At 52.4% G+C, this 17,657-nt stretch overlaps 1 protein-coding gene across 2 annotated transcripts in view; it reads right to left on the bottom strand.

Moving 5' to 3' along the window:
• CUX2 (cut like homeobox 2) overlaps positions 1-16,705 on the bottom strand; it is a 191,797-nt gene extending 175,092 nt beyond the window's left edge. Inside the window, exon 1 of one of the 2 annotated variants that reach the window (XM_049789315.1) lies at positions 16,643-16,705. In XM_049789315.1, coding sequence (XP_049645272.1) covers positions 16,643-16,705 — 63 coding nt within the window. Of the gene's footprint in view, positions 1-15,921; positions 16,040-16,642 lie in introns of those variants that run through there. The other variant, XM_049789316.1, reaches the window with a different exon arrangement.
• Between the last annotated feature and the right edge of the window lie 952 nt (positions 16,706-17,657).

The following is a 17,657-nucleotide window of genomic DNA, read 5'->3' as shown; positions in this document are numbered from 1 at the left end:
AGAGAAATAACTACATTTTGAACTGTCCTAATAATGAGAATGTATGAGGGAAATGGAGAGCCTGTTTAGAGTACAGGCGGGGGTCGGGTGGGGAGGAGGGAGACTTGGGACATTGGTGATGGGAATGTTGCACTGGTGATGGGTGGTGTTCTTTACATGACTGAAACCCAAACACAATCATGTATGTAATCAAGGTGTTTAAATAAAAAAAAATGTAGACAGCAAAAAAAAAAAAAAAAAGAAAAAGAAATGATTGGTGTAGGAAGTCTCAAATAAAAATGAATACTATTGGAATAAAAAAAAAAAGAAAAGAAAAATTGGATCTGAGCCTAGGCTCAGAAGTAGAGACCCTGACACACAGGATAGTCACAGATGCACAGCTGGTCTCTCTGTCTAAGTGGGACCTCAGTAGTCTGCTCTTTGGAACACTCCAGGCTTCAGCCTTCAATATCTGGGCACCATGGCTAAAGGTCAGTGTCATGACTGTATAGAGTGAACACTACATTCAAGCATGCATGCAACAACCACAAAGGAATGTGAAAAGGAAAACACACACACACACACACACACACACACACACACACACACATACACACAAGAACCAAAACACAAGATGCTACTAGTGGGAGAGAGAAGAGGTCGTTAACAGCTGTAGCAATAGCTAGACTCTGTACCCTGCTTTCAACAGTGACAGGCCTGGATAGAGGACCCAGGGAAGTGAAAAGGCCTGGAACAATATAAGCCACAAAGGAGGGCTGGGGCTAGCATGTTGGGCCTGGAAGGCCACCTAGATACTTGGCTCCAAGGGAGTGTGTCACCCCTTGGTTTACTGATGCCAATGGCTTCCCAGGTCCAGAGAGCCAGAATAGGATGAGGAAATAGACTGGGACCCCAAGGGCCAGAAGAGAAGGATGAGGTATGGACTCATGTTTTAAGGATGGAAATGGAGCTGTTGGAGAAGATGAGGGCTATTGATGGGTGGTTCAGACCCCCAAAGAAGGGGTCTGAGCAGAGAAGGGGAGATGGTCCTGCCAGCTCCCCAGTTCCCATCCTGTTCAACCTGGAGAGGTTGGCCAGGTGGATACTAGTGACAGAGAGATGGGTAGGTAAGTAGATGGATAGATAATTAGATATATGGGTAAGTGGATGGATGAATGGACAGATAGCTAGACAGGTAGGCAGAACAACCAATAGATGAATAATTAGATTGGTTTGAAATGAGCAGAATGGTGGGTAGGTGAATGAGTGAGTAGATGGAATGGGTGAATGGAAGGGTGAGTGGATAGATGGATGGATGGATGGATGGATGGATGGATGGGTGGATGGATGGGTGGAGGGATGAATGGATGGATGGATGGATGGATGGATGGGTGGGTGGATGGATGGGTGGACAGATGAATGGATGGGTGGATGATGGATGGATGGATGGATAGATGGGTGGGTGAATGGATAAAGGGATGGATGGATGGATGGATGGATGGATGGGTGAATGGATAGAGGGTATGATGGGTGGATAGACGATGGACAGACAGATGGATTAGTGAGGAGTGAGCAAACTTATAAAAGAATATCACATGGTGAGTAGACATTCTTCCTATGCATAGGAACCCACAGGCAGGATAATAGTGGCAGTAAAGAAAGCCACCCCATTTCAGCCCCAGACCCTACAGTCTTTCTTTCTTCACCCCCCCAGCATGCCCACAGATGAAGGTCAGGATAGGTCCCCTAGCTGAAACATCCTCGTGTGCTCTGCATTTGCCAACTGCCCCATCCCAGCCACCTCGCCTTTCCATGGTCCTTCCTCATCAGCAACATCCAGGCACATGTTAGAAGCCAGCCCCAACGCCAGTGCACAAACAGCCACCTCAAAACTAAAATTCAGCCCTCTGAGACAGCTACTGAGCCTCCGTCAGGTCAGGCTGGCACAGGAGAAGCTGCCACCCCTTTCGACAGGACAAAAATCCGCTGCTGGCACAGCACACGAAGACTCCCAAACACCATTTCTCAGGCAGTGCCACCTCTCAGATCTCATGTCCCTTTCTCTGGGCACAGAGGCACTTTTGCCAGAGATGTTCTCTCTCACCTATTTTTCAAACATCCCCCCACCTTTCACCCAGGTTCTCCACCAGGCTAAATCCAGGAGAAACCAATCATAAACTGGGGCCAAGGTCTCAACTAGGCTTATTCTGGAGTCCACATATGTCTAAACTTAACAGGACATGTAGCATTCAGAGCAGACCTGCTAGAGGAGAATGTGTGATCGTGCATGGGCCAGACCTCGGAAAGTCAGTGGACCCCAAATGGTGGGGCCAGGCAGGGCTGGGACCATGGCCTGACTAGTCAGGGTCCCCCCATACCTGTGCTGAGTTGACCAGATGCCTGCCCAGGGTATAGCACTTCCAGATCCACTCCAGCCTCAAGCCAAGTCTTTGCTCCTTGAAACCAGAACAAGAAGAGCACAGGCCACCCTGAAAAGCCAGAAAATCGGCAAGTGGGATGACATGATGCCACTACAGAAGGGGAGGCTGGGCTTGGTGTTCAAAAGAAAGAAGTCTGAGGAACTTTTTTAATAAAGCCTACAAGTCTGTCCTATTCCTTCTTTATCAACGACACGATTTATTGACCGGGGAGGCCATATTGACTAAATAAATCTTGATAATGACCAAGGCAGCAATCAATACCTGCTTATTATCAGTCAGGCCAAGGATTCCATCTTGTGGCTCTGGCCCCGTCACATAGGCCCAGACTGTCTAGGTTCACCCCTTCCCCATCTGGACCTGAGCTCACTTTGGCGGGCCCCAGCAAGGTGTCCAGAGGGATCTGACAAGGCAATCAGAGGGGTCAGAGCAAATTAAGGCACTTGTCCTGTACACAGTGACCCCACTTCGATCCTTGGCACTGCATCTGGTCCCCACCAGGAATGATCCCTGAGGAGAGAGCCAAGAGGAAGCCGAACACTGCCAGGCATGGCCCCAAATAAAAACAAATCAACAAAGTAATAAAAGTGGGATGGCCATGGTGGCCCCCCAGTATCCCTAGGACCAGATGACCCTGGCTGTCCTCAGAGCATAGATTGAACTGGAAGGTTGGCCAACTGTAACCAGTAGGGGCTCCCAAGTACTGCTTGGGAGAACCTACAAAAGAATAAGAATTGATTAAAATTAAGTCAAGAACAATAAAGGAAAAAGAGAAATAAAGGAAGGTGAGATAAGGGAACTTCTGGGTGAAGAAGGGCTCAGTCCTGGAAGTAGCACCTCTGGCCATTACCGGGCAAGAACTGTGGCACGTGGTCCCCCAACAGACCTGGGTTTGAGACCAGGGTTCAAGACCAGGGTTCGAGTCCGACGTCTGCACCAATGTGCTTGGACTGGAGGTGTTTGGTGCCTCCTGCTGGGGCGGAGGAAATTTGCAGTCATTTCCACTTCCGGGGGTTGCAGTAAATGCCAAATGAAAAAAAGTGAAAAATTCTTGATGTTTGGCCCCTGGGACTACAAAGAAATCTGACAGGATCCAGATGGGTACTTCCTGATGAGAGGCAAACAACGTGGATAAGGAGAGAGTTTGGGAAAGTTTGTGACTCCACAGTTCATGCCCTGTGCCTTACCAAATCATCAAATCTTACTGAATCCCACTGGCTCTGCTGAATTCCTCTTTTATAAGAAGGGGAAACTGGGGGCCAGAGTGATAGCACAGTGGGTAGGGTATTTGCCTTGAATGAGGCTGACCGAGGTTTAATCCCTGGCATCCCATATGTTCCTCTAAGCCTGCCAGGGGTAATTTCTGAGTGGAGAGCTAAGAGTAAGCTCTGAGTACTGTGCGGTGTGGCCCCTGCCTATAAAAGAAGGGGAAACTGAGGCTTAGAAAGGCTCATTGTCCATCCTGAGGCCTCCACTTAGAAATCAACAAGACCAGAAGGATTAGTAAGGAAGGTCTGACAGCACCAAGCCTTTCAGACAGAGGCGGCTCCTGGGGCAGCTGAAACTCAGTGGCACAGGCCCTCACAACTGAGTCTAGGATGGTATTGTTTGTTAATAAAGGTAATTAATGAACCGCCATCTAGAAAAGGGCTCAGTGGGCCCATCTTGGTTTAAGTGCCACTGGGGCTGCCCCTCACGGCAAGGCCCTATCTCTGATGGCTGAGAGCAGCGCTCTGCAGGGCAGTGACAGGGTCTGACTGGTTCCTACTACCTCCCCCCACAGACACCAAACATAGCCCCAGACATAGGGCAAGGCCAGAATAACAGTCTCTGAATAAGTGAGGTGAATGCGTATGAACAAATGCATGAATAAGTGAATAAATGTGTGAGTGACCCAATCAATGAGTGAATATAGACATGAATGAATGCACGCACGAGAGTGAATAAATGTAAATAAATACATGAATGAGTGAAATTCATCAAGGTGTGAATGAGTCAGTGAATGAATGAGAGAACAAATGCATGAATAAGTGATGGAATGCATGCATATGTAAATGAGCATGTAAATGAGTGAATGAATATGTGAATTAGTGAACGAGTGAATAAATGCACGAACAAGTGAATGAATGAATGAATAAATGCATAAGTGAGTTAGTGCATGGGTGAATGAATGCATGAATATGTGAATGAGTGAATGAAGGTGTGAATGGATTAGTGAATGAACAAATGAGGGGCCCATCTCAACTACCAGGAGACCTTCCATAAAAGACAGAAAACTGAGGGCCAATGGGGTCCCTGAGCCATAAAAGGGAAGAGGAGACTGAAGTTTTTGCTTCCAGCTGATACTGAGGGGCCCCTGGAGGTGCTGAAAAGAAATGCCCCCCCAGTTCTGGTGTCGCTGTCCAGAGACCTGGTCCCCTTTTGATGCTGACTGGGTCAATGAGGTGGGTCCATGACCAGGCAGGCACCAGGGCACAAGTACCATCTGGGTCTGCAGCCATAAACTGACGGCTCAGCCCCCCCCACCACCAGTAGCAGGGACCTGATTTGAGCTGTGACTGAGGCCACCAGGCCATCGCTAATGGCCCACAGCCTGTTGGCGATTAATTAATGGACGTATTAATTAGGATGGGAGCCACCGCCCAGACTGAAATTGGGGTCACCAGTTTCTAAAGCGAGGCTGATGGAGCTAAAGATAAACCTTCATCCGCTGCTGGCCTGGGGCCTGGGCCCAATTCCCAGGTGTGGACAAACAACTTACAAGAGCCAGTGAGAGTATGTGTGTGTGTGTGTGTGGGGTGGCTGGGGGCCCTGGAAGAAGCAAGCCAGCTGCCCCTTCCCCTTCCCAAGGCCCCTGTCCACTGCATCATTCAAACATTTATTGAGATTCATGATGGCCTTGCCCTCCCCAGGGAGGGAGACAGGTGATAAACAAATTTATCCTGGGGTGATGTGGGGTTGAGAGATGGGGGTGTGGCAGAGGACAGAGGGGACCAGGGAGAACTGGGAACACGTGTGCCAAAGAACATCTCAAACAGACAAGTAAGTACAAAGGTCCTGGTGTGGGCCAGTGCCTGGATTGCCGAAGGCCTGGGAGACACGAATCAAGATGAGGCAGTGTGATGGTGGTTAAAAAGGGAAAGAGTGGGGCTGGAGAGATAGCCTGGAGGTAGGGCATTTGCCTGTCATACAGAAGGATGGTGGTTCGAACCCCCTGAGTGCTGCTGGGTGTGACCCAAAAACCAAAAAAAAAAAAAAGGGAAAGAGTCTCATCACGTAGCACAAGAAGCCAGTAAGAGTGAGTGCTGAGGATGCCCCCCAAGACACAGACAGCACTCCCTGAGCACGTCCTCTGTGCTGAACTTCAGGGGCCCCGACATCCCGTGGCATCATTTCCCTTGGAGAGTGTGTCATCCGACACAGACACAAGAGTTTTGTGGAAAGACTTTCAGTGGGGCGCAGGGGGTTGCTGAACAGAAGGAGGGAAGCTGGAAGCACTGGAGTCCAGAGAGTCACTTTAGATCTATGCTCAGCCCCAGGCTGTAGCCCGTGGGGTGGGGCACTAAGAGCACCATGGGGTGAGGGGGGCACCCACCAGTCACTCCCACAGATGGGGTTCAGTTAACAGACCCATTTTACAGATGAGAAAACCAAGCTTCCCCCCCAAAATAAGCTACTGGCCCAAAAGCTGAGGTCTGAATCCTGCTGCCTGGTATGTGAGTATGAGAAACAAGAGCTCAGAACATGCCTGCTGCAACATACCAAGAATCAGGCAGAGTAGTGGGTGGGGTATGGTTATGGTGCTGGCCTGGCACTGTGCCAACCCCACTTCGATCCCTGGCACTGTTCTGTTTCACCAAGCAATGCCAGGAGTGATCCACAAGCACCGCCGGGTGTGATCCAAACCCACTCACCCACCCAGCCCTAAAGAGTTGGGTTGAACCCCTTGTTAAAAAAGGGGGAGCATCAAAAAAAGGGGGGGCTGGAGAGATAGCACAGTAGCATTTGCCTTGCAAGCAGCCGACCCAGGACCTAAGGTGGTTGGTTCGAATCCCAGCGTCCCATATGATCCCCCTTGCCTGTCAGGAGTTATTTCTGAGCAGATAGCCTGGAGTAACCCCTGAGCACTGCCGGGTGTGACCAAAAACCAAAAACCAAAAAAAATATTGGTGGTAGGAAGGTGCACTGGTGAAGGGGGGAATAATTAATTAATTACTTAAAAGCAGGGATATTTGCCTTGTATGCAGCAGACCCAGGTTCAATTCCCAGCATCCCATATGGTCCTCCGAGCCTGCCAGAAACAATTTCTGAGTACAAAACCAAAAATAACTCCTGAATGTCGCTAGATGTGGCCCAAAACGCCTCCAAAAAAGCAGGGACCGGAGTGATGCACAGAGGGTAGGGCATTTACCTTGCATGCAGCCAATCTAGGCTCACACCCTGACATACCATATGTTCCCCCCCAGCAGCACCAGAAATGGCCTCTAAGCACAGAGCCAGGTGTAACCCCTGAGCATTTCTATGTGTGGCCTCCAAACAAATAAATAAAAGGGTCTTGTACTGTCTGACCATTTACATAGTACTCGCCAAATTACTCTTACACACACACACACACACACACACACACACACACACACACCTGCACGTATAGCAGGATCTAATGATCCAGTTTTCATTCCCCCGATTGCCCCTGGTAACAGATGACAAAAGAGAGAAGAGGGGCAGATCCAGTCCTTGAAGAACTGGCCTCCCTGCCATCCTCCAGTTCTTCTCACTACCAGCCTACCTCAGGGCCTTCATCTGTGTGGCTCCCCTGCTGGAATACTTTCCCCAGGTTCTCCCTGAGATCTTGGCCCAAGAGTGACCTTTTCCAGAGAGACAATTCTCCCGCCACATTAGTGCCACTGACTGTCTGCCCAGGAGGGTGTGTGTCCACCTTTCCCCATTGCTCCTTGCCCTCCTTGTTCACCGTGACACCACCAGCATAGAATTATTATTTCTATTATCTGCTATGTAGCTGTTCCGATGTCATGGTTAATTGTGCTGAGTATTGCACAGACACTGGTGCAGTGCAAGAGAATTACACCGTCATCACTATGAGCAGGGGTGCTAGAGAGGCAGTACAGTAGGGAAGTAGCTTGTCTTGTAGGAGGACAATCCTGGGACAAATTCCAGGCACCACCAGGGGTCACTACGGAGCATGGAGCCAGCAAAAACCCCTGGGCATTGCCAGATGTGACCCCCCCCCCTCCTCCCCAAACAGACCTCAGCACTTACTTCACACATTAACTCACTTTTCCCCACAACAGTCCTTCAGGAGAGACCATTTCACAGGCAAGACAGCTGAGACCCAGAAAGGCAGCCCAATTTCCCCAAGGCCAGCTGGCTGGCTGCAGAGTCCACAGTGACTATCTTTGGTGAAGCTTTACTCAGCAACTCACAGCCTACCCACTCAGGCACTGGGACCCCCCAGGTGGGAACCCCAAATAGGCCTGAGCAGCTGACCTCTGGCCCAGACCAGGCCACCCCGGTGACCTCTGTGGTCTCCAGGCCTGCAACACCCTCCTCTGCTCCTAGCAGGCGGCTGGAGCAGCTGATCAACCAGAGTGGATCTGGGGGAGCCATTTACCCCGCGGGGGGGAGGGGGTGCGGCTCGGAGAGTCTTAAGCACAGCTCGGCGGCTCCGGGCAGCTAGGGCAGACGCCCAGCTCATGCCAGCGAGGCTGGAGGATTGATTTTTCTCCTTCTTTCTTTTTAATGACAAATGCGTATCCTGGAATTGCTGTTTCATTTGGCTGAACTGAAGGATGGCAGAGGCTGGGGGTGGGGGAGTAGAGAAAGGGAAGGGAAGGAAGGTGGGGGTGGCTATCCATCTCAGGGAGCATGGAGCTGCCAGGGTCGGGCCAAGCTTCCCCTTGCCTCTGGGAAGTGGGCACCCGTCTGGCCCTGGGCAGTGCCTGGCCTCTGGCCCTGGGCATCACCTGCTGTCTCTTCGGTCTCCCAGCCTGTCCTCCCTTCCTCCCTGCCTGTGTGGCCAGCTCGGGGCATCCAGCTTCCTCGGTCCCCTCCCTGGCTCTAAATGCCAAGTGAGTATACAAGTGTCTTTAAAGATCGCTCTAATCCGGGCAGACCAGCATGGCCCCCCAGAGACTCGCAGTTACATACAGTATTACTGATAGAGGCAGAGAGGGCCAGGCCAGAGTAAGAAGGAAGAGGTCCCTTTTCCAGAAAGTCCTGCCAGTTCCAAAAGCTTCTGTTTCATTTGCTAAATCCCTCCTCTTTCAGTCCTATTTTCTTATTAAAAAAAAAAAATACCAGGGAGCTGGAGAGGTGACGAAGCGGTAGGGTGTTTGCCTTGCACGCAACTGACCTAGGACAGACCGAAGTTTGATCACCTGCTGTTCCATATGGTCCCCCTAGCCAGAAGCAATTTCTGAGTGCATAGGCAGGAGTAACACCTGAGCATCATCGGATATGGCCCCAAAACCAAAACAAACAAACAAACAAACAAACAAACAAAAAAACCAGCACTAGTGAAAAGTGAGAAATCCACAGTGGTAATGTTGTGTCCTTCTCTTGTCCCCTCAAAGGGCTACAATCTTCTGAGGCAACCTAATTTCTCGCCACATTTTAAAGATAAGGAAATCAAGGCTCAGAGAGGGTAAGTGACCCATCCCAAAACACACAGCTAGTGGGTGAAAGAGCTGGACTTGGACACCCATCAGGGGGCCTCTGGATTTCCTCATGCTTTTGTCTTGAAGGAAAAAGTAAAGAAAAACCAGTTCCAGAAGCTGAGTTTGAATCATCTTCATACTAAAAGGTGAGCAAGACATCAGTCCTCGGGCCATCTGGCCCTTTGCTTGTTGATGTAAAAAAACTTTCGTCTAAGGCTGCTGTACTGAAATGGCAGACTGAAGGACTTGCTAGAGATTAGATGATCTCAAAAGTATTTTATTGTCTGATTCTAAATAGAAAAAGTTGGTCACCCTGAGGATAGAAATGGCATTTTTTGTTTGTTTGTTTTTGGGCCAAACCCGGTGACACTCAGGGGTTACTCCTGGCTATGCGCTCAGAAATCGCTCCTGGCTCTGGGGACCATATGACCACAGGGATCGAACCCAGGTCTGTCCAGGGTCGGCTATGTGCAAGGCAAATGACCTACAGAGGCACTATCGCTCCAGGCCCTAGAAATGACATTTTTTACTCTGCAAAGAAAAGGTCAGGTGAGAACGCTAGGGATGACACTGCCCTTGAGATATGGGATCCTATTTGCTTATGAAAAGGGAAACAGAAACAGCCAGAATAATAATACAGCATGCAAGATGATCCCCTTGCTCTGTGCTGACCCAGGTTAGATCCTCAGTACCCACATATGGTCCCTGAGTTACCACCAGGACCCTCCCTGAGTGTAAGCCCTAAGCAATGCCAAGTGTGGTATCAAAAAAAGGGGGATGTGAGGAACAGAAACTTCTTTCCTGCCTTTTTGCTTCCTTCCTGTCTTCCTTCCTGTCTTCCTTTTTCTTCCTTCCTTTCTTCCTGTCTTCCTTCCCTCCTTCCTTTCTTCCTTCCCACCTTCCTGTCTTCCTTTCCTTCCTTCCTTCCTTCCTTCCTTCCTTCCTTCCTTCCTTCCTTCCTTCCTTCCTTCCTTCCTTCCTTCCTTCCTTCCTTCCTTCCTTCCTTCCTTTCCTCCCTCCTTCCTTACCTCCTTCCCTTCCTTCCCTCCTTCCCTTCCTTCCTTCTTTCCCCATCCTTCCCTCCCTCCCTGATTTCCTTTGTGCTGGGAACTGAACCCCAGGCCTCACATATGCAGAAGCAGAAGCTGCTTGTACAAATTCCTTTAGACTTGTTAGGGCTGCTGAGTGGTCCTGATAACTGGGCTGAGATGGAGTGAAACTGAGGACACAGCTGTGAAAGAAAGGAAGGGAGAACCACAGGTGCAAAGGCCCTGAGGTAGGAATGTGCCAGCGTGTTCGTTCAATATCATCTAGAGTAAGCTTTGAACAGAGGTTGGTGCAGAAGCCAGACCTCAAGGACTCAGAGGTCAGGGGAGAGAGGACTTTGGCTGTATTCTCCACATGACAGATTTCTACTCTCAAACCATTCCTGCAAAGGGTTCATCTTGGGGTCCAGAATGACAGCACAGCGGTAGGGTGTTTGCCTTGCACACAGCCAATCCAAGATAATGGTAGTTCAATCCCTGGAGTCCCATATGGTCCCCAAAGGCAGGAGCAATTTTTGAGCACTGAGGCGGCGGAGGCAGAGGAGAAGAAAACAACTTTAACCTTAACCCATATTTCTTCTAAACACCGGTAGACAGGAGTAACCCCTGAGCTTCACCGGGTGTGACCCGAAAAACAAACAAAAAATCACCACTTGTACTGAAGCTATAGCACAGCTGATAGGGTGTTTGCCTTGCACGTGGCTGACTCAGGACAAATCTCGATTCGATCCCTGCCCTGGTGTCCCATATGGTCCCCCAAGCCAGGAGCAATTTCTGAGCGCACAGCCAGGAGTAACCCCTGAGCATCACTGGGTGTGGCCCAAACCGCCTCTTAAAAAAAAGGTTCATCATGGCCTAGAAACCAAGAATCCCACCTAAGTAGCATTTCTTGTCTCAAAAAGGATCTTCGAAAGACAGGAGCCTCCCCAAAACATTGCCATAATGGGCTCCAAGGTCAAAAAGAAAATCCACATCAATGGCTACAGGACCTGGCAGCATTCTTCACTGGGGCAAGGCTGCCTCATGGGGCATGTTCAGAAGTGAGATACACTGGAGTATGGAACTTCAGCACTCCAAAGAGTGTCAAAGGCTGAACAGACCAATTTGGGGCTCCTCACTTCTTTGTTTCTACCTAGCTTCACCATGTTAGAAAGCCACTGATGGTTAATAAAGACCATCATCCCCAACCCTGTGGAGTTGACACTCAATGGCCAGACACATGCTAGGCACGTCTGAGGTCCTGGGTTCAAGTGAAAAACACGCAAAAATAAAATGAGAATACTCCCCATCCCCACCTAGAAGAAAATTCCAACAGAGTCTCGGTAGAGACCCTGAATTCCAGTGCCAGCAATCAAGGCAGCCCAAGACACACACCCTGTGACAGTCTTACCCAGGCCAGTCCTCCCAACCCGATATCCCCACCCAGCCAGGTCACCAGCCTCCAGCACCGAATTTAGCATCCGCCAAGGTGCTCCCCTTGGAGTACCATCCATCCACCAGGAGAAAGGGCACCACGACAGAAGGTCAAGTTCAGAGAGAGACTCTGCCTTAACAGACAGGAGAGTCTTTCTTTGCTTTTTTTAAAGAAAAGGAAAAAAGAAAAAAAGAAGAAAAAAGCTCCCTGCCGCCTTCAGAAATGCCACTGAAACAACCCCCCCAGATGCGAATGTGCTTCTTCAGGCTGGTCTGCGGCTTCTCCATTTTCTACAGTGAATTCAGGTATTAATAAAAGAAACATCAAGACGTCCAGCAGCAAAGGCGGCAAAGGATGCGGCATTGCTCGCTTTTCTTCTCGTTCTGAGAGAGAGAGAGAGAGAGGGAGAGAGAGAGAGAGGGAGAGAGAGAGAGAGAGAAACCATCGCTAGGAAGCAATTTTCTGTCGAGTTGAGAAAGCAGAATTTTGGGATGCCCAGAAAAAGACGTTGGGTTCTTTAAATACATCCACAACACCTGTTTCTAGCAGCTTCTGCAGAAAAGGCCCCACGGGGTGTGGGTTCTGAAGAATCCGAGAGACCGAAGGAACAAGGGCACCCGTAGGCAGGACAGGCAAGGGGCAGGTGGGCTGGCCACTCGCTCAGTCTTATTTATGCATACACAGATGTCCTGGAAATCTCCATACATGCTCTGTGGCTCCCACCCTCCCCTACCTCTGCACCCCTCACTCATCTCAACCTCCCAGGCCTAGGCCTTGGGGCGGACACCCCACCCCAGCAGCCTCTGCTCTTCCCCAGAAGTTTCCAAAGTTAGGTTTCCATCACCAGAGCTGATAGCTTATTTACTGCTGTCATCTATAGAAAGAGGAATTTTGACACTTTGTTAAATGATAGCACATTTAGATAAGTCAAGCTGTCAGGGGCCCTAATGGATGTCTAAACTCTCCTTGGTTGATGTGTAAAATTTATGCACTTCAGCAGATCATAAGGTTATAATATTTTAATCACATCCATGCTCTTTTCGAAACTTTAAGCTGGGAAAAATACATTCCATCAAGCCCCGTTTCCTGCATGCCAAGAAACGGCGCCTTCTCCAAAGTCGCTTGAAACTCCTTTTTTCAAAAGTCTCGTCTCCCCTCTCTCTAATCGCTCAGAATCCTCCAGATATCCCCAGCAGGTTCCCCCAGAACATGCACTATCTTTTGGGGTCCCCGCAGCCAACCCTTTCTCCTCCCAAGAAATACAGATGCATGCACCCTGATCTGGATGGGGCACCCTCAACTCTGATTAGACGGGATGTACCCTTACAGGGGGGTGGAGGGTGAAGGGACCAAGCACAGGAAACTGGTCTCTGAGCATCATTAAAAAAGTGGCAAAGTCAAGCAGAAAAAGGAAATCGTAAAGGTATGAATCCGGTGATGATGATTTTACACCGAAAAGCCATAAAAAAAAATACTGCATTAGTACTGTTCACCATAAAGCAATCTTATCACCTCGTGAAATATGCCCCGCATTATCTTTGGGATGAAATTTTTATTTCTTCTCATTTCCTGGCCTGCTAGCAGTGGAGGCGGGGATGCAGGAGAGAGAGAGAGAGAGAGAGAGAGAGAGAGAGAGAGAGAGAGAGAGAGAGAGAGAGAGAGAGAGAGAGAGCAGTTTCAGAGTCCTGGGGAACAGTACCCCTCTCTGATCACCTTCCCAGCAGAGCTAGCCTCCCTCCCAAGGAAAAGAGCCCTGGCAGGGCCAAGTAACCATCCTGCTTCCATATTTTAAAAAAATATACTTCCGAATGGCTGTCGCTGGGCTGGTACAAGGTCACCTTTCTCTCCAGGATTGGGGTGACGCCAGCAGCCTGGTCTGGCCTGGGGACTCTGGTCGTCTCTGCCTCCGTGGCCATTCGCAAGCTCATGTACCAGGCTAGTAGGAAACCGCTGAAGCTGAACATGAATGGCAACCACACACCACACACCTCTGTGCGGTCAGTTGGGCCTGGGGGCTGAGCTCAGTGCCTGTTGGGGACACAGGGGTGGGCGCACTGGTCGCCTCCTTTCCTCAAATCTCAGAAAGGGCCCAAAGGAGTCCGAGTCGGCCTCTCCGGTTACCTCCCCGCTATAAGAAAAGTGAAAAGGGGAGACATGAAAATAAACAACGTGCAGCTTAGGTCACTGGCATCAAGACACACGCTTTCCTGATGCCCAGCCAAAGTGCTTTAGGTCAGGCTCATAATCCGTCTCCGACAAAAATGCCATTGGAAAGAAAATATGGGGGATCCGGAGATCCTGTGGGGCAGGGGAGCAAGTGGAACAATTCGGGGTGCGAGTGAGGACCCTGGCAGACATGAGGACCTGAATGTTTGCACGCTGCCACGCTCATTTCTCTGGCTCTGGAAGTGCACAGCCTCTCAAAATTCCCACAGGGACACCCCCCCCCCACTTAATATCCATGTAAATGAGCTTCACCCCCTTCCCAGAGAGCCTGCTCCTTTTGTGCCAGGCACACCAGCCATTGTCTTAATGAGCAACCCCTCGGCATCCCTACCCATGGGGGGAGAGGTTCTAGTTCCCTTTGGGGGGGCTGGACAAGACGCCCCACCACCATCTCCATCCTTCCCTGTCCAGATGGGCTTTGCCACTCAGTCCCTTCTAAAGCCCCTAACAAAGAGGTTCTGGGGACCCAGGGGGAGTCCAGCTGGAATCCAGATTTGGGTGACCTGGACAGCTTCACAAAAGACCCTCCCGGCCCCGGAAGGAGAAGGAAGATTGGGAGGTCCGAAGCCCCCACATTTCCAGCTTAAAAATCAGCCAGCCCCTCTCCCTTGGGGGAGCTGCACCCCACCCCTCAGGAGCCAGCCCCAGCCTCTCCCCTCTCCCCGGCTGCTGCCTCTGCTGCTGCTCTGGGTTGAAAACGAGTTATCTAATGAAGATTGTGTTAACTGACATTCCGGCCAACCGGGAGCAAATACCAGCGCTGTAAATCTCGCCGTGGAAATTTTCTCCAGCCCAGAATAACAATAGGACGCTGCAAAGGGCTTTCGCCAGCCCTTCTGGTTCCTCTCCTCTTGTCTGCCACGTTCTTGTCATTCCTTATGTCACAGAACATCAATCATAAATAAAGACGCTGTCCCCCAGCCCTGCCCGGGTCTCATTTACAAACATTAGCAGGGAATACAATTACCATTGGCCTTCGTGCCAAGCCCGGCAGAGCTGCCCAACTCTCTCTCTCTCTCCCTCTTTTTCTCTAACACACAAATACACACACACACACACACACACACACACACACACACACACACACACACACACACACACACACAGCCCCCCACTCTCCCAGAAAGGCCAATTTAGCATCATTTAAACCTGCAAGCGCCCGCTCACAGCTCTGCCCGCCTTAGCTGGTCACCAAGCTGTAGCCCCAACTCAAGTGCGGATGGAATTGCAAGGCACTCGGGTTATTAACTGCATGCCTGAGTGGCCCGATTTTCTCTCCAGCTCAATGGCTCTGGGGGAGAAGAAGGAGGAGGAGGAGGAGGAGGAGGAGGCGGCAAGGGGGGAGAGTTCAGGAGGGGGGCTAGGCAGAGTGTGGGGGCTGGGAAAGGGCCAGGGGCGGGCGGGTAGGCTGCAAAACACTTATCGGAAGAAACTTAATGAAATTTGTAGGTAGATCTCAAACAAACAAATAATAATGAATAACAATAATTTTAAAAAGTGGGTCCCTTTTTATCGCCTCGCTTGGGCTGTGAACGAACGAACGTCAAGGCCAAGGCGGGTGGTTCTAATTGCCCGGTTATCTGCATCATTTCCCCGCCTCTCGTTCCCACCGCGCCGCCGGGGCCGGGCCGCGACTTTGCCAGACGCCAAAGGGGGAGAAAGAGAGGGAGAGCATGCCAGGCGCGTCCTGGGCACCCCTGGAAAGAACAGGGAGCAGAGCTGCGTGCGCCTCCAGCTCCACCATCCCCACTCCTCTCCTCCTGGGGGGTTAGCTAGGGAGCACCACCACCATTACCATCAGCACCACCACAGCAAGCTCCAGGGCGCAGACAGATGCCCAGACCAGGGGTGGGAGCGAGAGTGCCAGTCTGGAAGGCGCGCCAAAGGGGACAGCGTAGGCGCAGCGGGCACGGAGGGAGAGAAGAGGTGTCCCGGGGTGGGGTGCAGGCGATCGGATCTCCCTTCGGAAAAGTTCCCGAGGGCCGGGCGAGCCCTGGGAGAGAGTCACCTGCCGTGGCTGTCCCTCTCCGGGGGGCCTCGTCGGGTGCGCAAAGTTCGGTGCGCCCCGCGGGGGTTCCCCCCTCTCCAGCGCGCGTCCCCAAATGCGCTCGGGAAAGAAGGGGTTGGGGAAAAGCAAGACGAACCCTGAGAACCCGGACTGGTTCTGCCGGCGGCTCCGGAGGTCCGGCCGGTCCCGCGAAGATGCTGGAGGCGGCTGGGACGATGGAGGCAGCGGTGGCGGGTCGGGGAGGCGCGTGGAGCCGCCTGCTCCTCGCCAACCCGGGCCAGGCTCTGCCGCCTCCTCCTCCTCCTCCTCCTCCCTCTCCTCCTCCCTCTCCTCCTCCTCCTCCTCCTCCTCTTCCTCCTCCTCCCTCTCCTCCTCCCTCCCGAGCCCGGAGCCGGGCGCGGATAGGCACGCGGGGCGCCCGCCGCGAAGTTGCTTTGGAGGCGCGCGCAAAGTGCAGCGCACTGGGGGCGACCCAGGGGGTCCCTCTCGCAGCACCCCGAGACCCCTCAGGGGGGATCCCCGCAACCGGACCGGGATCCCTCTGCCTTCCTGATCGCCCAGCTCGCTCGCTCGCTCGCTCTTTCCCCCGAGGCAGGGCCGAGCTTGGCAAGGAAAGGCTCGCTAGCGCTTCTCCATGGTCGCGGCGTTGCTCATCGATGATCGAACCGAACAAAGAGCAGCGGCCAGATCGATTCCTAATACCCCCATCGATGAGGCGATCGGGGTGACAGCCTCCGCCCCGCAGCCAGCCCCTCGGAGCAGCTCAGCCCCCCGGGGAAAAGCACCAACCTCCTCTGCTCCACCGTCCTCCTCCCCATGCGCCCTGGGCGCACCCCGGGGCTCCGGCCCGCACCCACCTGGAGTCGCCGGAGATCAAATCGCTTCCAATATTGGAACATCGATCCCACATTGGCGGCCATCTTGGGGGCGATGGGGGAGACGCACACACCGGAGTTTGTGGCTCTTCTCAATGGCTGCACCCAATACCCGGGCTGGACTCCCCACCCCGGCCACCCGGGCCCCGGGGCTCCCCGCGCGCGCCCCCGGCCTGCTCCGGGGACCCGATGGCCCCCTCGGAGCCTCCCGATCCCCCCTAAGCAGCCCCTGCAGCCGCCTCCGGGCCCGCCCGGGAGCCAAGCGCCCCCCACGACCCCCGGAGGGCGCGGGCGGGCGAGCGGGTGGAGCGCGCCTGGGCGCCCGCCTGGGGGAGGCGGCCCCGGGCTGGGGCGCAGCGCAGGGGAGGGGAGAGGAAGGCCGTGCAGTGCTGGGTGGGGTGAGGAGGGTGGGATGGGGGGAGCTGCCTTGCCCACCCTCCTGCCTGCCTGCCTCTGGCTGGCTGGCTAAGCTGGCTGGCTCCCCGGGCCCCTCCGGAGCGCACGCAGCATCGCACACACCCCTGGGACCCAAGTGATTGTACTTGACTTTGGCTTTTTTTTTTTTTTTGCAAACTTATCGATACTGACGTAACGTGCTGATCGATGATGCCAAGGGATGGGGAGGCTCGCTCTCAACCCCCCTACACACACACACACACACACACACACACACACACACACACACACACACACACTTTGGCACCTGTCTACCCTCCACCCCCTGGCACTTACTTGGGAAATCAAAAAGTTGATAGATTTTTTTTTTTGCAATTGCATTTTTTTTTTTGATCTTTTGCAACCCGAGCACACACCGAATAAGTGTCACCCACGGAGACTCCCGCAGCTAAGGTTTGCACAGCACCCTGAAAGGGCTGGTGGCCGGTGCGCCCTTGGGAGCAACTCCCGCGGGCAGGTGGTAGTCGCCTAGGGGCTCCACTGAGTCCTGAGAAATGTCAGCCGTGGCCCGCAGGTCCCCCCCCCCCCGCACCGCTCTATT

Source organism: Suncus etruscus, chromosome 15 (genome assembly GCF_024139225.1).
Source record: "Suncus etruscus isolate mSunEtr1 chromosome 15, mSunEtr1.pri.cur, whole genome shotgun sequence".
In the NCBI taxonomy this organism is placed as follows: Eukaryota; Metazoa; Chordata; class Mammalia; order Eulipotyphla; family Soricidae; genus Suncus; species Suncus etruscus.
This window is presented reverse-complemented; position numbering and strand designations above follow the sequence as displayed.